The sequence below is a fragment of the Accipiter gentilis genome, chromosome Z, assembly GCF_929443795.1.
Source record: "Accipiter gentilis chromosome Z, bAccGen1.1, whole genome shotgun sequence".
Taxonomy (NCBI): domain Eukaryota; kingdom Metazoa; phylum Chordata; class Aves; order Accipitriformes; family Accipitridae; genus Astur; species Astur gentilis.
In genome coordinates this window covers 83,478,711-83,494,222 of record NC_064919.1, presented here as the reverse complement: position 1 = coordinate 83,494,222, position 15,512 = coordinate 83,478,711, and the positions used below count along the sequence as shown (strand labels likewise).

General features: G+C 37.0%; 1 protein-coding gene across 1 annotated transcript in view; it reads left to right on the top strand.

Annotated features, from left to right (window-relative positions):
• RIT2 (Ras like without CAAX 2) overlaps positions 1 to 15,512 on the top strand; it is a 174,216-nt gene that overhangs the window by 43,925 nt on the left and 114,779 nt on the right. The window contains exon 2 of the mRNA XM_049795167.1: positions 7,592 to 7,648. Within this exon, the coding sequence (XP_049651124.1) occupies positions 7,592 to 7,648 (57 nt within the window). The remainder of the gene's footprint in view (positions 1 to 7,591; positions 7,649 to 15,512) is intronic.

Here is a 15,512-nt window from a genome sequence, read left to right as displayed (position 1 = left end):
CCCTCTGGAGGGAGAGAAAGACAGCAACCTTCCTGGCAAGAAAATGTGGATTCCCAGGGAGGAAATGGGATGCAAGACAGTGAGAGTCAGAACTGACAGGAATAAATAGAAGATGGACAGGCTTTGGAGGTGATGGTCTTTAACCCAGACCAAGCCAACACAAGTTTAACGTAAGGAGCCATCTGTAACAATTCAATGACAAGGAGGATTTCCCTGTTTCTGTTCTGGCTGTCCTAGTAACTTGAGTTTTCTTTGTTTAAATTTTACGTGTTCTGGGTTTTTGTGTAGTTGATTTTCATTCTAATAAGACAGATTTAATTTAAAAGACTTTTGGTTTTTAAGACTTTGCATTTCTGATGCTTACGGCTCTTTGCTGTGGACTTCACTTTGGTAGGTGAACAAAACATCTCTTACTTTGGCAAACAGTAGCGTAAAAAGCAATGCTGTATCAGCAGCCTAGCATATGCAGTAGATTGCTGTACAGCAAGCTTCTGTATTTTTCTAGTACACCAGAATGAATTTAACACAAAGAAATAAAAATCTAGCTTGCCTTCATTTCACAGCCAAAGCTCAATAAATAATACATTGTAATACCTAAAAAATTAATAATTGCAGCTCACAGACTTCGCAGCATTCCTTTCTGAAATGATGTGGTAGAGCTCTTATTTTTTACAGGGTATAACAACATAAAAACGGCTGTACTGGGTCAGAACAAAGGTGCCTTTAGGCTGATATCCTATCAGTGCATCTAGCCTGTAGTGTTTTTTTGGGGAAGAATATATGAACAAAATAAAATGTATTAAAACTTCTTGAAAATCTTCACATCCTCCAGCAGTATGAAGATAAAGAGTGTCTTATCGCGGGGTGAGATCTTTTAGTTTATTAGAACCACTTAAAAAAAAATCAGTGTTTTAATGCAGCAATACATTTGCCATTTACCATGTCGTTGGACAATCATGCAGTTAACTATACTCAATGTGAAAAAATATTTTGTCGCCAAGTAATATTGCCTGGTATGGTGAGAAAATAAATAATCATTCTTTATTTACCTTCCTTATATTCTTAAAATTTCTTAAACCCCTGCATTAGACATCACTCTTCTTCTCATTCGTCTTTTTGACTAAAATAGATAGTTGTGAAAACACTCGTCGTATTCAGCCACTCTGGGTGTTCAGTGCTCAGATTTAACACAACACATACCTCAACAGTGGTAAAACGGGTAATCCCGTTGAATTCCATCTGGGGCAGGTCATTCACATACTCTTCCAGGTAAAGGTTTTAGTTTCCCATCTAACCAAGTTAGCTACCTGTCGTCATGGAGGACTGCTGGTTTGGATGATCTTCTCTCCGCTGACGTCAGCCAACCTCTCTCACCTTTCACATTGTAGCTGTTTGGCAATTTTTTTTCACGCTGATGTAAAACATTTGAATGTAACAACATTAGTTCATCGTTCTGACTCCTTTTGTTTCTGTTCAGGTGACTACTGCTGTCAGTTATTTATTCTAAAACGTACTGTGATCTAAATGCAGCATGCGTAGATAAAATAAACAGAAATAAACCAGAGGAAACATACTGTATACTCAAATCACATAGTCCTTTGTGACTTGGAAAGCTGTCGTCTGATAGAGATGTCTGCTATTTCGTAAGATTTCTTAGTAAGGGGCAGGAAAAAAGATAACAGTGTAGTATCTCAGAAGTGCAACACATTTTATTCAAAATAGCAAAGGCTGCAGATGGGCTGGCTTTGACTGCATGCATTGTATATGAAGCTATCTCAGATTTTATTTTACTTTTCCTCTACACAAGCTTATCATAAACATAGGCTCATTTAAGTTTTCCCTGGTTTTTACAAAGCAATGTTTTCCATAAGGAAATTTCTCCCTGGAAAGCAAGAGACTCTTTATAAAATGTTTGAGATCAAAAGCACGTAGTATTTTAGGAAAGCAAACATTCTCCCCACCTGAAATTGAGAGTACAGGGGAAAATTCTCCAGAAGAACCTTCTGTGTCACTGATTCAAGGCAATCTTTTAATTTAGGAAGCACCTTAAAATCAAAGAGGTTTCTTGCATCTTCCATCCATGTGTGAATTCTATTTCAGAAAATCCCCCATCTGGTGGCTAGAAATATTTTGTAGCCTAAGTTTGTCTCTAGCTAGCATCTCCCATTTGTTTCACAGAAAAAATTCCCATTAGCTTTAATAGCTTTTCTTTTTCTTGGTTGTCTTTTACCTTGATTTATTAAACTTGCAAAAACTTACCATACATGAATTCTATCTCAGACTGTATTTAGTTTTTTCTAACTTTTTTCTTTTTTTCTTTTTTTTTTTTCTTCTTTTTTTCCTAATATGTGCTAGCATTATTGGTGTCTCCAGCCGTTGAAAGTTGCTGTGAGTGTTAATGCAATTCAGAGAGCAGATAAGATTTTGGAAAAAACTACCGTCTTCACTTCTTGCTGTTCATCACGTATATGTTTGCACATTGTTATTACAAAGTCTATTTGATAAGATTCAATGGGCAGAAGAATGATTGCAAATGACTTTTTACTTGACAAGTCAATCTACAAATTCAGGAATGAGTTCCAAAAGAGTTAGTTATAAGGATGTTTGTCATTTTTCCAAGCCAATGAAACAGAAGTCAACGCTCCAGTTTTCAGGCATGAACATTTGAAAAGATCGTACATTTTAGAAGATGGTACCTAGGGTCTTGTGGGTTTGAAACCATCAGAAAAACCAGAACTGTTCAAATCACCCAGTATTTCAGAGATAAAACAGTAGTAATAGAATGCTTGTCTAGTTGCTGAAATAGTCTAACTTTGAGATTGTAACATATTTACATACATATATATATATATATATATACACACACACACACAAACAAACACCTTATCAAAAGAACAAAATCAGGTATGTTCAACATGCCCTGGCCATGTTTTTAGAAAATTATTTAATTTTACAGATTGATAGAGGGAAGGATGTCTCTTAAACTTTGAGTGCATTTGTTGCTTTTTCTTTTCTGTGACAAAGTCTCTTCCTCTGGTGCATACTTTGTTAATATGATCTACTGTTCTGGTTTTAGACTCTGTAGCTTCTTTGCCACCTTCTCTATGCTAATAATACCTATATGCTTTTTTCTTTTCTCATGAACTTCATCAACTAATCTATAAATCCACTGCTTTTACCATATTATATTATTTTTAAGTCCATCTTCTATGCTGGTATCTTCGAAACCTCAATGTCTGTAAAAACCCAAGTTAAAGATCCACTGGAATTATGGATCTAAACTAAAGTGACTCAACCGTACGGAATCACAGATCTCTTGAGTTGCAGCTGCTGTGGTCATTTTGTTAGCCTATTTAAAGTGCAGGATTTTGTGATGAGGGTAAAGATTCTTTTGGAAATGGATTAATAAAGAGTTATACACAGCACCCAGGAGAGTACGAATACATGGAAGTTCTTGGGTGAATAAAGAGGGATAGGAAGCTCAGGATGAGATATTCACATCAGAGATACTATAAAGAATATTGTGTAAGCTGGCAACATACTCTCCAGCCCTGAAAAAATAGGTATAGGACTACTTTCAAAGTTGTTGGTATAAATCAGATTTAGAACAAGTTATAAGGACAGTGGCATTCTACTGTATCTGCTCTCACAAATGCATTGGTATTGAAGCATTTTTTCTATTGACCTATGGGCTCACACAAACGCATATATTTTAAAAAGTGGGTACCTTCTTTACATGGAATTTAATATTGTTGCACTGATCAAAAGGATGCTTTAGAATAAATAATATAACCTCAGCCTTTTTTTTTCTAAGCATGGCATTTCCTACTGGGAGGTAAATAAAATATTAGAAAGGGTGTAGGAATTACATTGGAAGTAGCAGATAGGACTAAGTTTATCATTCACAGAAAATATGTATTTCAGTGCCAACATTGATATCATGTATATCTTTCTAGATAGTTAATGAACATTGGATAAGCATAATTAGAAACAACTAAAAACTAAATGCAGGATCTGAACGCCTTTTTTTATTTAAAAAATGCAAGAGAACTTTAAAGTTACATAGTTACTCATGCATATCAGGCTTACATTTATTCAGCTGAGGCTATCTGCACTTGCTTAGCCACAGATGGATATAAAGAAGATACTATTCATCTGAAACAATGATCCTTTTACTTATCGTAGTTGCCATGTGATGAACATGTCCCATTTAAATGGAATGATCTTCAGAGTGTTATAAAATATTCATTAAAAATTTTCAGGCAACTTGCAATTCAAAATGTTTCACAATATCTGCTATGGATTAAAAGGTTTTGTTTTGTTTTGTTTTTTTTTACCATTTTTTAAAGGACTCTGCTTTTACATGTATATGTATTTATTCAAATATCGGTCTTATCCATTTATTCTGTTTTAATATCCTGCTTTAAAGCCACATTTTGATTCAGTGCTTTATGTGTGGCATAAATTAGAGTTAAAGGTCCCTAATTTATAGATCTGTAAAAATTTCGAGCAGTATTATTTGGATTTCCAAAGGAAAATGGTCACAACCGTATCTGATGATGGTTTGGATTTGTTAGGTGTGAGTGTCAATTTATATGGAAAAAAGGATAATGGATAAGGAGAAAAGGAGGGACCAAGGAGAATATTTTCATAAAGTAGCATGGAATACCCGTGCCATTTTTGTATTAGTTTTCAAAATTAATTTGCTCTGGAATATGACTTTGGAACTGATGTTAGTATCAGGGAAGAGGCCAGTATATTCCAGCTGAGGCAGCTGTCCTGCTGGGGAGCCCAGACAGAGTTGGTTATAAACATGTCTAATTCCTGAGGCTCCAGCTGAGTTGCGTGCTTTCATGCCAGCGGTGATTGAGCCTTCCTTTGCTCTGGGAAGCATTCCACCAAATTCTGACCATCATTCAGAACTAATTTCTGCATGTCTAGCAGCCAAGACTGTGGAATATCTGGTAAATCTGGACAAGACTGTTGTACATCTGACCTGATATTTTGAGACTTCTTGTCCCCTGTCCTCATGAAATAAGGGGTTTGCTGTTCCACGTCAAAAGCTAGCTGTTCCTTTCCCACAGAGTAAATGGCCTGTTACGCCTGCTCTGAAAATGCTTGCTGAACTAATATTCAGTAAGGTTTAACAGAAAATGCAAATTCTTATTTTAAAGAACAGGCAGAGGAAGATGGGTTGCAATTCCCAGCTCTTATAGCCCAGTTTCCTTATTCTACGTTGTAATTCAGTGATGAAACAGATCAGAGTACCTCCATTCCTTCTGTCTGAGAAAAGAAAACCATCTCACCTGTTTCTGGAAGAGGGTGCTAATCCCCATGCAAGAGGTGACAAGCACTAAAGAGGCCAAAGACATTCCTTACCCTGGTAATTAGGAGGAGCCCTTGACAAAGGGCTGTCATGGAAGCACTTGTGGGATAAAATGCATGTAAAAGGAAGCTTTTATTCACTGTTTCCCGAGCCAGCTGATGGCAAGATGTTTTCATTTCATTATGTACAGTGCTTCTCTGTACACCGTTCTCAAATTCTGTACCTCTCCAGATTCGTTTATATATAACCAAAGCAGCTCATGCAGAGCTCTGGACTGAGACTAGGATCAGGCATATACAAGTCAGTGTTGTTGCACTTGCCATTACAAGACATAAGTTCTTCTGATGTGCCTCTAAAGCACTGTGTGCAGCCTAGGTTCCTGTAAAAGTTTTGATGATGCATATTCACACACACAGAGTGGTCTGGGGGATATAAATTTTACACGTCCCAGTGGCTAACATTTTCCATATTGCAGTAGAAAGTCAGTATGATGCTTCCAAATTATTTCAGTCCTCTTAGATCCTGTGGATTTGATGAGGATATAAATGATGTATTGATTTGGCGCTGTCTCAGGAGAGAGCAAAAATGTTTGCCATGATTTCTGGGTGTCCTCTGAGAATTTCCATTTCAGTTCTAACAACAGATTTTGTGATGCAAGCATAGCTCCAAAAAGAAACAGAATGAGATCAGATACAGAGTAGTTTGCCTTTTTTTTTTTTTTTTTTTAAAAAAAAGCTTGGCAGGAAAAAGCAGCAGGTAGTACAGAAAATTGAATTCATTTGTGGTACAGGCCCTCAGAAAACTCAATGTGTAGGCATAAACCATATGAACAGCATCTCTGCTAGCTGCCTCTGCTTCTCAGAGCAAACTAGGCAGATCACATTAGGCATCAATTTATTCTTCATAAACCACTAACAGTTATCAGATGGAGGTGCCTAAAAATCTGTCGTGATTAAAAAACCAGGTGTCCTGGAAATGAAAGTGTCCAAACATACACAGTACTTAAAAGTAATGCATCTGACAACAGATAATACAGAAGACATGAGTGTCATTGCACGTAGATTTATTCCCCTATAATATGTATAGACTGAATGAGCTTTTTTTACACAGTTATCCTCTCTGAGTTACTATGAATTTATAATGCTGCTTCTTAACATTTATATTTGTCTACACTAAAGATGCAATAATTTATTAACATGGTAATAAATGTTTAATACTCAGTGTCTGTATCATTTTGTAAAACTATCTCCTTAACCCCCTGATTCTTGAAAATATAAGGAGGACAAACATTAAACTAAATGCGGTTTTAAAAATGGGTGTATTAATACGCAGAATTTTTTAAATGTTGCACTTCTTGTTCATAACCTCTGCTATTGAAGATAACTGAGACGTTCAAGGCATAAGGCAGAATCTCATGTTTGATTTAATGTGTTGTGACTGATAGTTATCATTCAGGTGGGGTACCTTTTTTTAAACAAATGTTCACATAACAGCTATAGAGGAATTTTAATGCAGGCATTAAAAAAACATGAAAAATTAAAATAATGAAATTGGCTTAAAAATCAAGCAATTTTTTTTTTTAAAACCTGTTAGGTCCTATTTTTTTTGTCCTTCTGTTCAGTTGCTATTCACCTATTTCCTTTTTGAAGGTCTTCACAGCTCTCAGTGCTAGGTAGATACCTTTACTTTTCAAATGAGCTGAGATTCAAACTCCTGAGGAAAACCAATAAAGATGAAATAACTTCCCATGTTGTTCTGATAACTGATGATATTACTGTGACCACTGAATACCCAAGCCCACTTTCCTGGTTATTCAAAGTCCGTGAACTCAAATACACCATAAATCAAATCAGGTACTGCAGTTAGTGGCATTTTGTAACATCAGGAAAACTTCTATGAATCAGCTTTGTAGATTATATTTTATGCTTTCTTCATGGCAGTTTTCATCTGTATACAGTATCAGGTTAACAGTATTTACCAAGTGTTAAAAAGATATAACATTTTAATACAGCAATTGTTAAAATACAGTTTGAAAAGGAAGAAAGTAAGACAATTAAAGTTGTTTCATTCATGTTTTTTGTTAATCTGTTCTTAGTTCTCACTATAATGCCAATGCATTCTTGCAGCTGTAGATATAAGACTGAATTTTGTCTCATTTTCTAAGCTGAATTCTGGATGAGTGAGTTCTCTGCTTCTTCTTTTCTCTGTTGTCATTTAAAGACTAATATAATTCTTTTTTCTTCCCTCTGTCTTTCTCCTCTCCAGCAATGACAATGCAGTTCATAAGCCATCGGTTCCCTGACTATCACGATCCAACTATAGGTGAGTAGAGTTTATTCTCTTCTTTATCCCTTTCAAACTCTCCGCCTATTCGAGATTGCATACAGTGAGAAGCTCTCCTAAATAGCACTTAGACAGAGTCTAAGCAAGATTTGTAAACTTTAGATGAAACCTTAATTTTATGATGACAATTAAATTGTGTCATGGTCATACAGTACTTATTTCTTCCTGAAATACTTTGTGCAAAATCTCTTTCAACGACAGAATTGTGGCTCCATGCTCTATGATTATTAATGTCGATGCAATTATAATCACAGAATACAAAACAAAAATCTTACAAGATAGAAAGCAGTCTTTCAAAGTACTAAAATAATGTAAAAACTCCACTCTGGAGTGTGTTTTTAAAAGTTTTGTTGTTTTAGTGCTGTTTTCCATGTTTAAACTCTTAGTTGACCTTCTCTAGAAAAATCAAGTGACTACTGAATTTATTATACTAGAGTTGTGCTCTGCGATCACACACTGCTGACTCCATTGGGTTTATCTGCATTATAAACTTAAGTAATGATGAATATTCACATATATCTGCAATACAGTGAAAGTCATCATCTTTAGATGCCAGCCATTTTACATGACTATATGGCTGGAATACAGTGGGACAATCTGAGCTGGAAGAGAGATCTGGGATGAATTCTGGCTAACTGAGCTGATTTTCTATTTCTAAAACAGTTAACTCAAAAAGGCTGTGGCAAAAATTGTGTCTCATTAAAACATTTCAACTGGTTTTCCCCCTTCTAAGTTGGGTACAAATTTGGAAGATACTTACAGGGTATAAACCCAAGTAATTTAATGCCTTGAACAGCCCTGGATTCTTCTTGTTGTATTGTGTATAACCTACACACATCCTGCCAGACACCCGTGTAGACATAGTCCTGGGCAGCCTGCTGTCGGTAGCCCTGCTTGAGCAGGGGTTTGGCCCAGATGACCTCCAGAAGTCCCTGACAACCTCAACCATTCTGTGACTCTGTGATGTCAAGAATGGTTGTCAAAAGCCTGGTTTTTTTTCTTGCCGTTGAGCATCTTCTGGGCACTGGTGTAATTACTAATATGAATCAGCGTAGTAAAAAATGTACATCACATCGAGGTAGAAATCAGCAGAACTGAATATTTATTCATTTAAGGGTAGCTTCATTAGTTAGTTTTGCTTATTATTTATCTTAGTTTACTTATTATTTATCTTAGTTTCTAACAGAAACAGCTCTTATAGGGACTATCCACGTGCAGTATGTAGTTATACGTAGGGGAAGATGGCAGAATCTGGGCCTGATAAGTGAGAGGCACTAAAAATATTAACACTTACAAAGGTTGTTTGGGGGGGGTGTGGGAAGAAGACTTTTCCAGCCCCTTCTGCTAAAATAATTTTTTTCTCATCTTTGAAATTTTCTAACCTCTATAAAATTACTGCATTGCTAAGTAGAGAAGCTAATGGTAGTATTTCTTTTAATTTGTTATTTCTCTAGTATTCCACATTTCCTGGATATTAACTTCTAGTAAATTGTGGTATTTTAATGATGAAAAAATGTATAAACTCTTCACGCCACTAGTAATTTTATAACCATTAAAAATATCACAAAATAAAAATGAGATGTGTCAACTCTAAAGAAGGCAAAGCTACTATGGAATTGCTACAAATTCATTTGGTGCACACAGGAAAAAAATGATCATTAGATCTAATTGGAAAAAAGGAGCATTAGTAGTTACTGACATCTTTAAGTTATGTACATACACCCATCTTTATTATTAACTATCCACCTGCCATCTGTTTTTATCCATATATTGTATCTTGTCATAATCTTAACTTATTGGTCTCTAGACACTACCACAATATGAATAATAGATAATGATAAAGAGAAGGAAAGCTTATGATGCATTATAAGTACATACTGCAGGAATGCCTAGAGGATCTAATCAGGATGAAGGTCTCCTTGAGTAAGATGCAGCTTCTACTCGGTAAAACCAACATTCTAAATAGAAGAGAAAGGGAGATAGAGAACAGAGAAATGAAATATAGAATTCAAACTCACACAGCTGGCTAGAGGCAGAACTGGAAGTATAACTCTTGAGTTTTATCTGTTCAGCACTTCTGCCTCTTGGAACATGCTGAGGACATCTTGAGAAAAGTTTATTTCTATTCACGCTCTAAACCATGTACTAAACAGCAGAGTATAATCTTGGGCTAAGTACGTACATTTCCTCTTGGGTAAATTTGTGGTATGACCCCCCAAAATTGAATATAAACCCAAAAACCAAATAGAAGCAATCATTTGTTATCTGACTTGTAATAACATATAAATTAAAAAAATCTCAGTACACTGAAGAAGTTGATACTGTTGATATTGCTATTACTACTTTTGAGACCCTGGTTTCAAATCACAGAATTCATCTCATAGGTTTTTGTACATCCGCTGGTAGACATGTTTTAAGTACTTCCCATCAGTCTAATAAAACATTACAGTTCTAGAGAATTTTCTGGGTTGCCAGTAAGAAAGGTGATCCAAAATGAGCATATCCAGGGCCAAGGCTGTGCTGATACCCGGAGTTGCCAGAGGGGAGGTTATTCCTCGAACGTCGCAAGGAGCTAGCCACAATCAGATGCTTTGTGTCATGGAGAAGTTACCGTGTTGGGATAGAACATTGGTCTGCCTAGTCAGAGTTTTGTTTCTCACAGAAATCCAGCAGCAGACAATGAGAAATGGAAAAAAACAGGGCACACATGAAATGTAGCTTCACTCCAGCTGAGTGGCAAAGCAGAAAATTGAGTATGGCTTTTCAGCTATGTCTGAGATCACTGATCTCTCTGGATATCGATATAGTGCCTTTCCTTTGTGACGTACATTTTAGGCCACTTTCATTCCTCAGCAATTTGTATCCTGTTTATGGAACTCATGAGCTGCCCTGCACTTTCTTTGGAAATAATTTGCTCTGCCTACCTGTGGTTTTATTTGTCTTAGCGCATTTAAAGGAAGGAGAGTTTCTGTAGGTGTCACTGAGAGGGTGATGTTCTCTGGGAACAGCAAAAAAAGTTCTATGATGTGTTTAAATGATAATCCATGGATTTCTAGTAGTAACCAACCTGCTTTGTCTACTGTTCTCCAGTTAAGCTTTAAGATAAGGTCTATTGTTTCTTTTACTTTACATGGACATCAGAAACTAATAATTATGTTATGTATTTTTTTCTAATGTTCTTGCACTAGCTCCCCTACTCTTTATGTTTCTGTGGTGTGAAATTGTGGCAGCAGTGACCACGATACTTAACTGTGCAAATTTAGCCATGATTTAAGTAGGTAGTGCTGGCAGAATTGATAGTGGACCTCCTTGTGTGTGATGGGGCTTTTTCTAAGAGCTGTCCTAATAGAAATGGAGGGGCAGGGGGTTGTGAAATTATGGGACCTTTGTGAATAACATCATTGTGTTTGAAATCCCAGAAGTCTATCACTTTCAGTTTTACAGGCAAGACTTCAATGACCCCCAGGGCTACTAAATGTTTATAATCACTTTGTCCATTTTAAATTTTCATTGTCCACCTTAAGCATTGATATGGGAGTGGAATAATAATTTCAGCTGGTTTTCATTTCTGTAGCTTCTTGTGAAATATATTTGCATCTAGGTAAAGAAGACAGGGGACAATAAACCATTCCCAAAGCACATGAGCATAGGACTGATAAAATCTGGTTGATATCTTAGCTGAAAAGCAGAAGCAAACCCCATTCAGTCTATACAAAAGAGCCACAAAACCATCTTGTATGATCAGTTAGGAACCCATAAAAAGCCCGAAACAAGGAATCTACAGTAGTTTTTGCTTTGACTTAACATTAAATGGCTGCCAACTGGTTTTCATGTTTTATTTCACAAGAGTCCAAATCTTTTCAATCCTAAAAAAATGTTCTGAAGCTTGATTCTTTTGGTATAAAGAACACATTTTATGTCCTGACCCTTGCTCCATAGAAGCATACCCATGGGCAATTGACATTTCAAGATTTTTAGAAGATTTTTTTTCCCCTCCTTATTTTATTTTTATTTTATACTTCATCTGTAAACTGATAAAACAGTGAGCTTTAAGGGGAGTCTAAAGATTAGAATATATTTCTCTTTTGTCTAGTCCAACATGAGGCTATGGTAAAAATTGCTTACTGTTACTGACCACAGAATACAGAGTCCTTTAATATGCTGCCAAATGTGCTTCCCCTTCCCACTTCTGCTTCCCTCCAAACACACAGTTAGGAATTTAGCCTAAACATTGTGTAGTAATAATCATGTAGCTTTAAAAATCCAGAGGTTTTATTTCTCCCTTTTTTTGTGACAGTCCCTAGGAACATAGATTTTCCCTATAATTCCTTTTCATTGTGGTTCAATGTTATGTTACCAATGCATTAGAGTTTTCTTTTTCTACCATGACTCACATCTCTAGCAATATAGTAGAAATATACAATTCAAATATAATGGTGCTTTGTATTTACAACATTTTTTCTGTTATCCACTGACATTTTTGAAATATTACAGTAGATCTTGATCACAGAAAGCTGCTGCTACTGTGAGATGATGCAGAATTTTTGTTAAAAGGATATTTCAGTTGCTACATTATGTGATACTTGTGCTCATAGATTTGTATGTCATACATACATATATTTCCAATGTGCTAATTTTGATCCTAAAAGAGCTATGGAAATAGATTTAGAATTATTTGCATGTTTTTCTTTCTGGGTTTGTAATTTATAGAAGGAGTACCTATAATTTTGAAGAAATTACTGGATGTTGTGATGGATAGTCCAACACTTTTTTTAAGTCCAAGACTTTTTTAAAGACTAGTATGGATTTATTTGAGGGAGGAGGCTGCTTTTTGTTTTGTTTTTGTTTGTTTGTTAAGTGGTGCATTTTTGTTCCAGTAAGAATTTATTCAGAGGAGTCCTCTGTACAGTGTGGATCAGACATACGAGGTCAAAATAAATGATCACAATTAATGGTCCTTTCTGATGTATGAAACTGTCTTTTATTTTAGCTGGTTGTCTTAGTTTGGAAAAACTGATAAGATCTTGAGAAACTCAAACTGCAGACATTATATACAGATAAATAAATGTGCATACACATAAATACGCAAATAGATGTGTTGGTATTTCTATAAAATATAGAGTAAACATTGATTAAAAAGTTAAATGCTACCTGAAATGCTAATTTTAATGCTGTCAGTTTGAGTTTAATGCCACTTCAAGATAAAGCGGGAATAATGACTATATTTAGGGCTTGCTACAAACATTGCAATTCAGAATTTTGAGACAGAAACATATTATTTTTGTAAGCAAATGGGGAGGGGAATGATGACATTCTTTCAGTATTAGACTGTATGTAGGCAAAATTTCAGAGGTTAGCACTTCATGAAAATGAAATTATTTCAGCGCACATTTAATATTTAATTGTAGTCAACAATGGGAACAATTTCCAAGTGGCAGTGGATGTGATCATTTTCTGGAACAAATGAATAAGAACAATTTACACTCTGTACAGTCTTTGGCAATATCAGAGAGAGTTAATGCAAGTAGAGTGGCAGGAAAGGAAGCATGACATAGCGTAGCAAACTGGACAGCCTCCAACATGCTCATTAACCATGTGACTAATCTTAAAATGAATACATAATGCAAACGAGATGCGAAAGCAGCTTCCTGTTTTGGCGAGATATCACTGCATGAGATTGTGTCAAATGAGCAGTTGAGGGCATTAAGGCTGTGTCAATGTCAAACTTTAATTGAAATGGGTGTGGGATGGGAGGCACTCCAGCATTAAGGACATGAATTTCCATGAGGCTTCCTAACAAAGTAATGCATTCTCCCATGCATCAAATAAAACACATTTAAACTCATCTTTAATAAGATGGTGGAAATGTATTGGGTGAATTTGAGAAAAAAGATAACATGTGAATGAAAATATTCTGAGGTTATATAATGCCGACCAAAAAATGTCTGTGTTATAAAGAATATTATGTCTGTTTTCAAGGTACAATAATGAAAACAGATAAGGGAAAAACAAACTCATTAGTGATGACAGAGTGAAAGAAGACAAAGATGGGACACATCTACTAGATCAGGAGAGGGGCATCTTGCCACAAAAGTGCTATTAAAATTCATTTTTGGGGTACAAAAAATTTTCCAGATAATTAACATGTATATGTGTATATTCCATCCTTAGTTTCATTCTCATTTTTCCATAGAAGATAAAATACTTAGATTGGACTAAACAAGCCGCAATTGGATTTGAGGTCCAAAATTATTATTTTTTTTTAAAAATTCGTATGATCAATAGCTAAATAGTCAGGACTCCCTTTCATTCATCATTCTCCATACATTTATTAGCCTCACTCGGCCCCTGCTCCACCGTGGGGTCCCTCCCACGGGAGACAGTCCTCCATGAGCTTCCCTGGCGTGGGGCCTTCCCGCAGGCCGCAGTCCTCCAGTCACGGCCTGCTCCAGCGCGGGCTCTCCCAGGGAGCGGCGGCCATCTTGCGGGGCATCCATCCCCCTGCTCCCCCGCTCCTCCTCCCCTCCTTCCTCACTGACCTCGGGATCCACACAGGGGTTCCTCTCACATCCCAATCTCCTACTCACCGCAGGTTCCCCTTCTGAAATCCGTTCTCCCAGAGGCGCGACCACCGTGGCTGATGGGCTCGGCCTTGGCCAGCGGCGGGTCCGACTTGGAGCCGGGGAAGCTTCTGGCAGCTTCTCTCAGGAGCTGGCCCTGCGGCCCCCTCCCCGCTACCAAAACCCCACCACACAAACCCAGAACACATATAGAGGAGACTTGGTGTAGAGCTATGTATTTCTTTACCCTGAATCACGAACAAGGAATGATGCATGAACTATCACCTGCTAGGAACAGACTTCGGAGGCTCTGTGACAGACTGTAGTTTTGTGAGGCGAGATGAGCCAAATCTAACAACTCATTTGAGTGGAAAAGGAGCAAGTCCCGTTCTTCATCTCTGCTCTTCTCCCAGCCTTATTGGCTCTCTGACATGCATCGGACATCTTTCAAGCCAATTCAACAGTAGTCCAGAAGAAGACTAAGCCACACCAACACAGAATAGTTGTCTACCAGGTTAGTGAGTTTAATCACTTCAGTAAAAACAATGCTGCAAGCTCAAAAAATGTCAAAAAGGGAGAGTGTAGAACCACGTATGGGGAAATGGGAGTGTAAGTGGGAATGAAAGAAAAGAAAAGAGACCCTTTTCTTTCTGGGACAGGCAAGATATGAAAACCAAGTCAACCATCTCATGTAGAGTCACTCTCAGACACCAGCCTGTGAGCCAAAATTCCTTCCCAAGTTGATCTCTGTTATCAAAAAGAATAGCGATAGTTACCTGTGCCAAAAGTGCAGATGGATTCAAAAACCATTTGGGTAAACTACTGGAGGGAAAAATATCCATCAATGGCTGTTGAAAACAAAGGTTCTTCTTTTGGCTCGGAAAGGCCTTTGAGGTGCAAATAACTGGAAGCTGAGAAAATATGCCAAGCAAAAATCATTGTGTGGGATTCCTTGGGCTATTGGTCTCTCTCCAAAAGAGGAAAATGGAGTAGATGTACTGTTGATCTTCCACGGCTCTGCTCTTTATATTCTCATTTGGAGCATTTACCTAATCTCAATGACCTTAATTGATAATCTGGCCAGTGATCTGACTTCCCTTTCTCCCTTGTTTCAGAAAGGAAGCAAACAGATGATCACCTTACTCAAAACATCTCTGCCCTGCACTTGCTTACCATGGCTGGAAACAGGAGGGAGAAGTGTTTCTCCCATGTGTTGCCATGAGACACCTATGCTGCATGTTCACATGCAAAAAAGCACCGATACCCCTTAACTGTTAATGGTT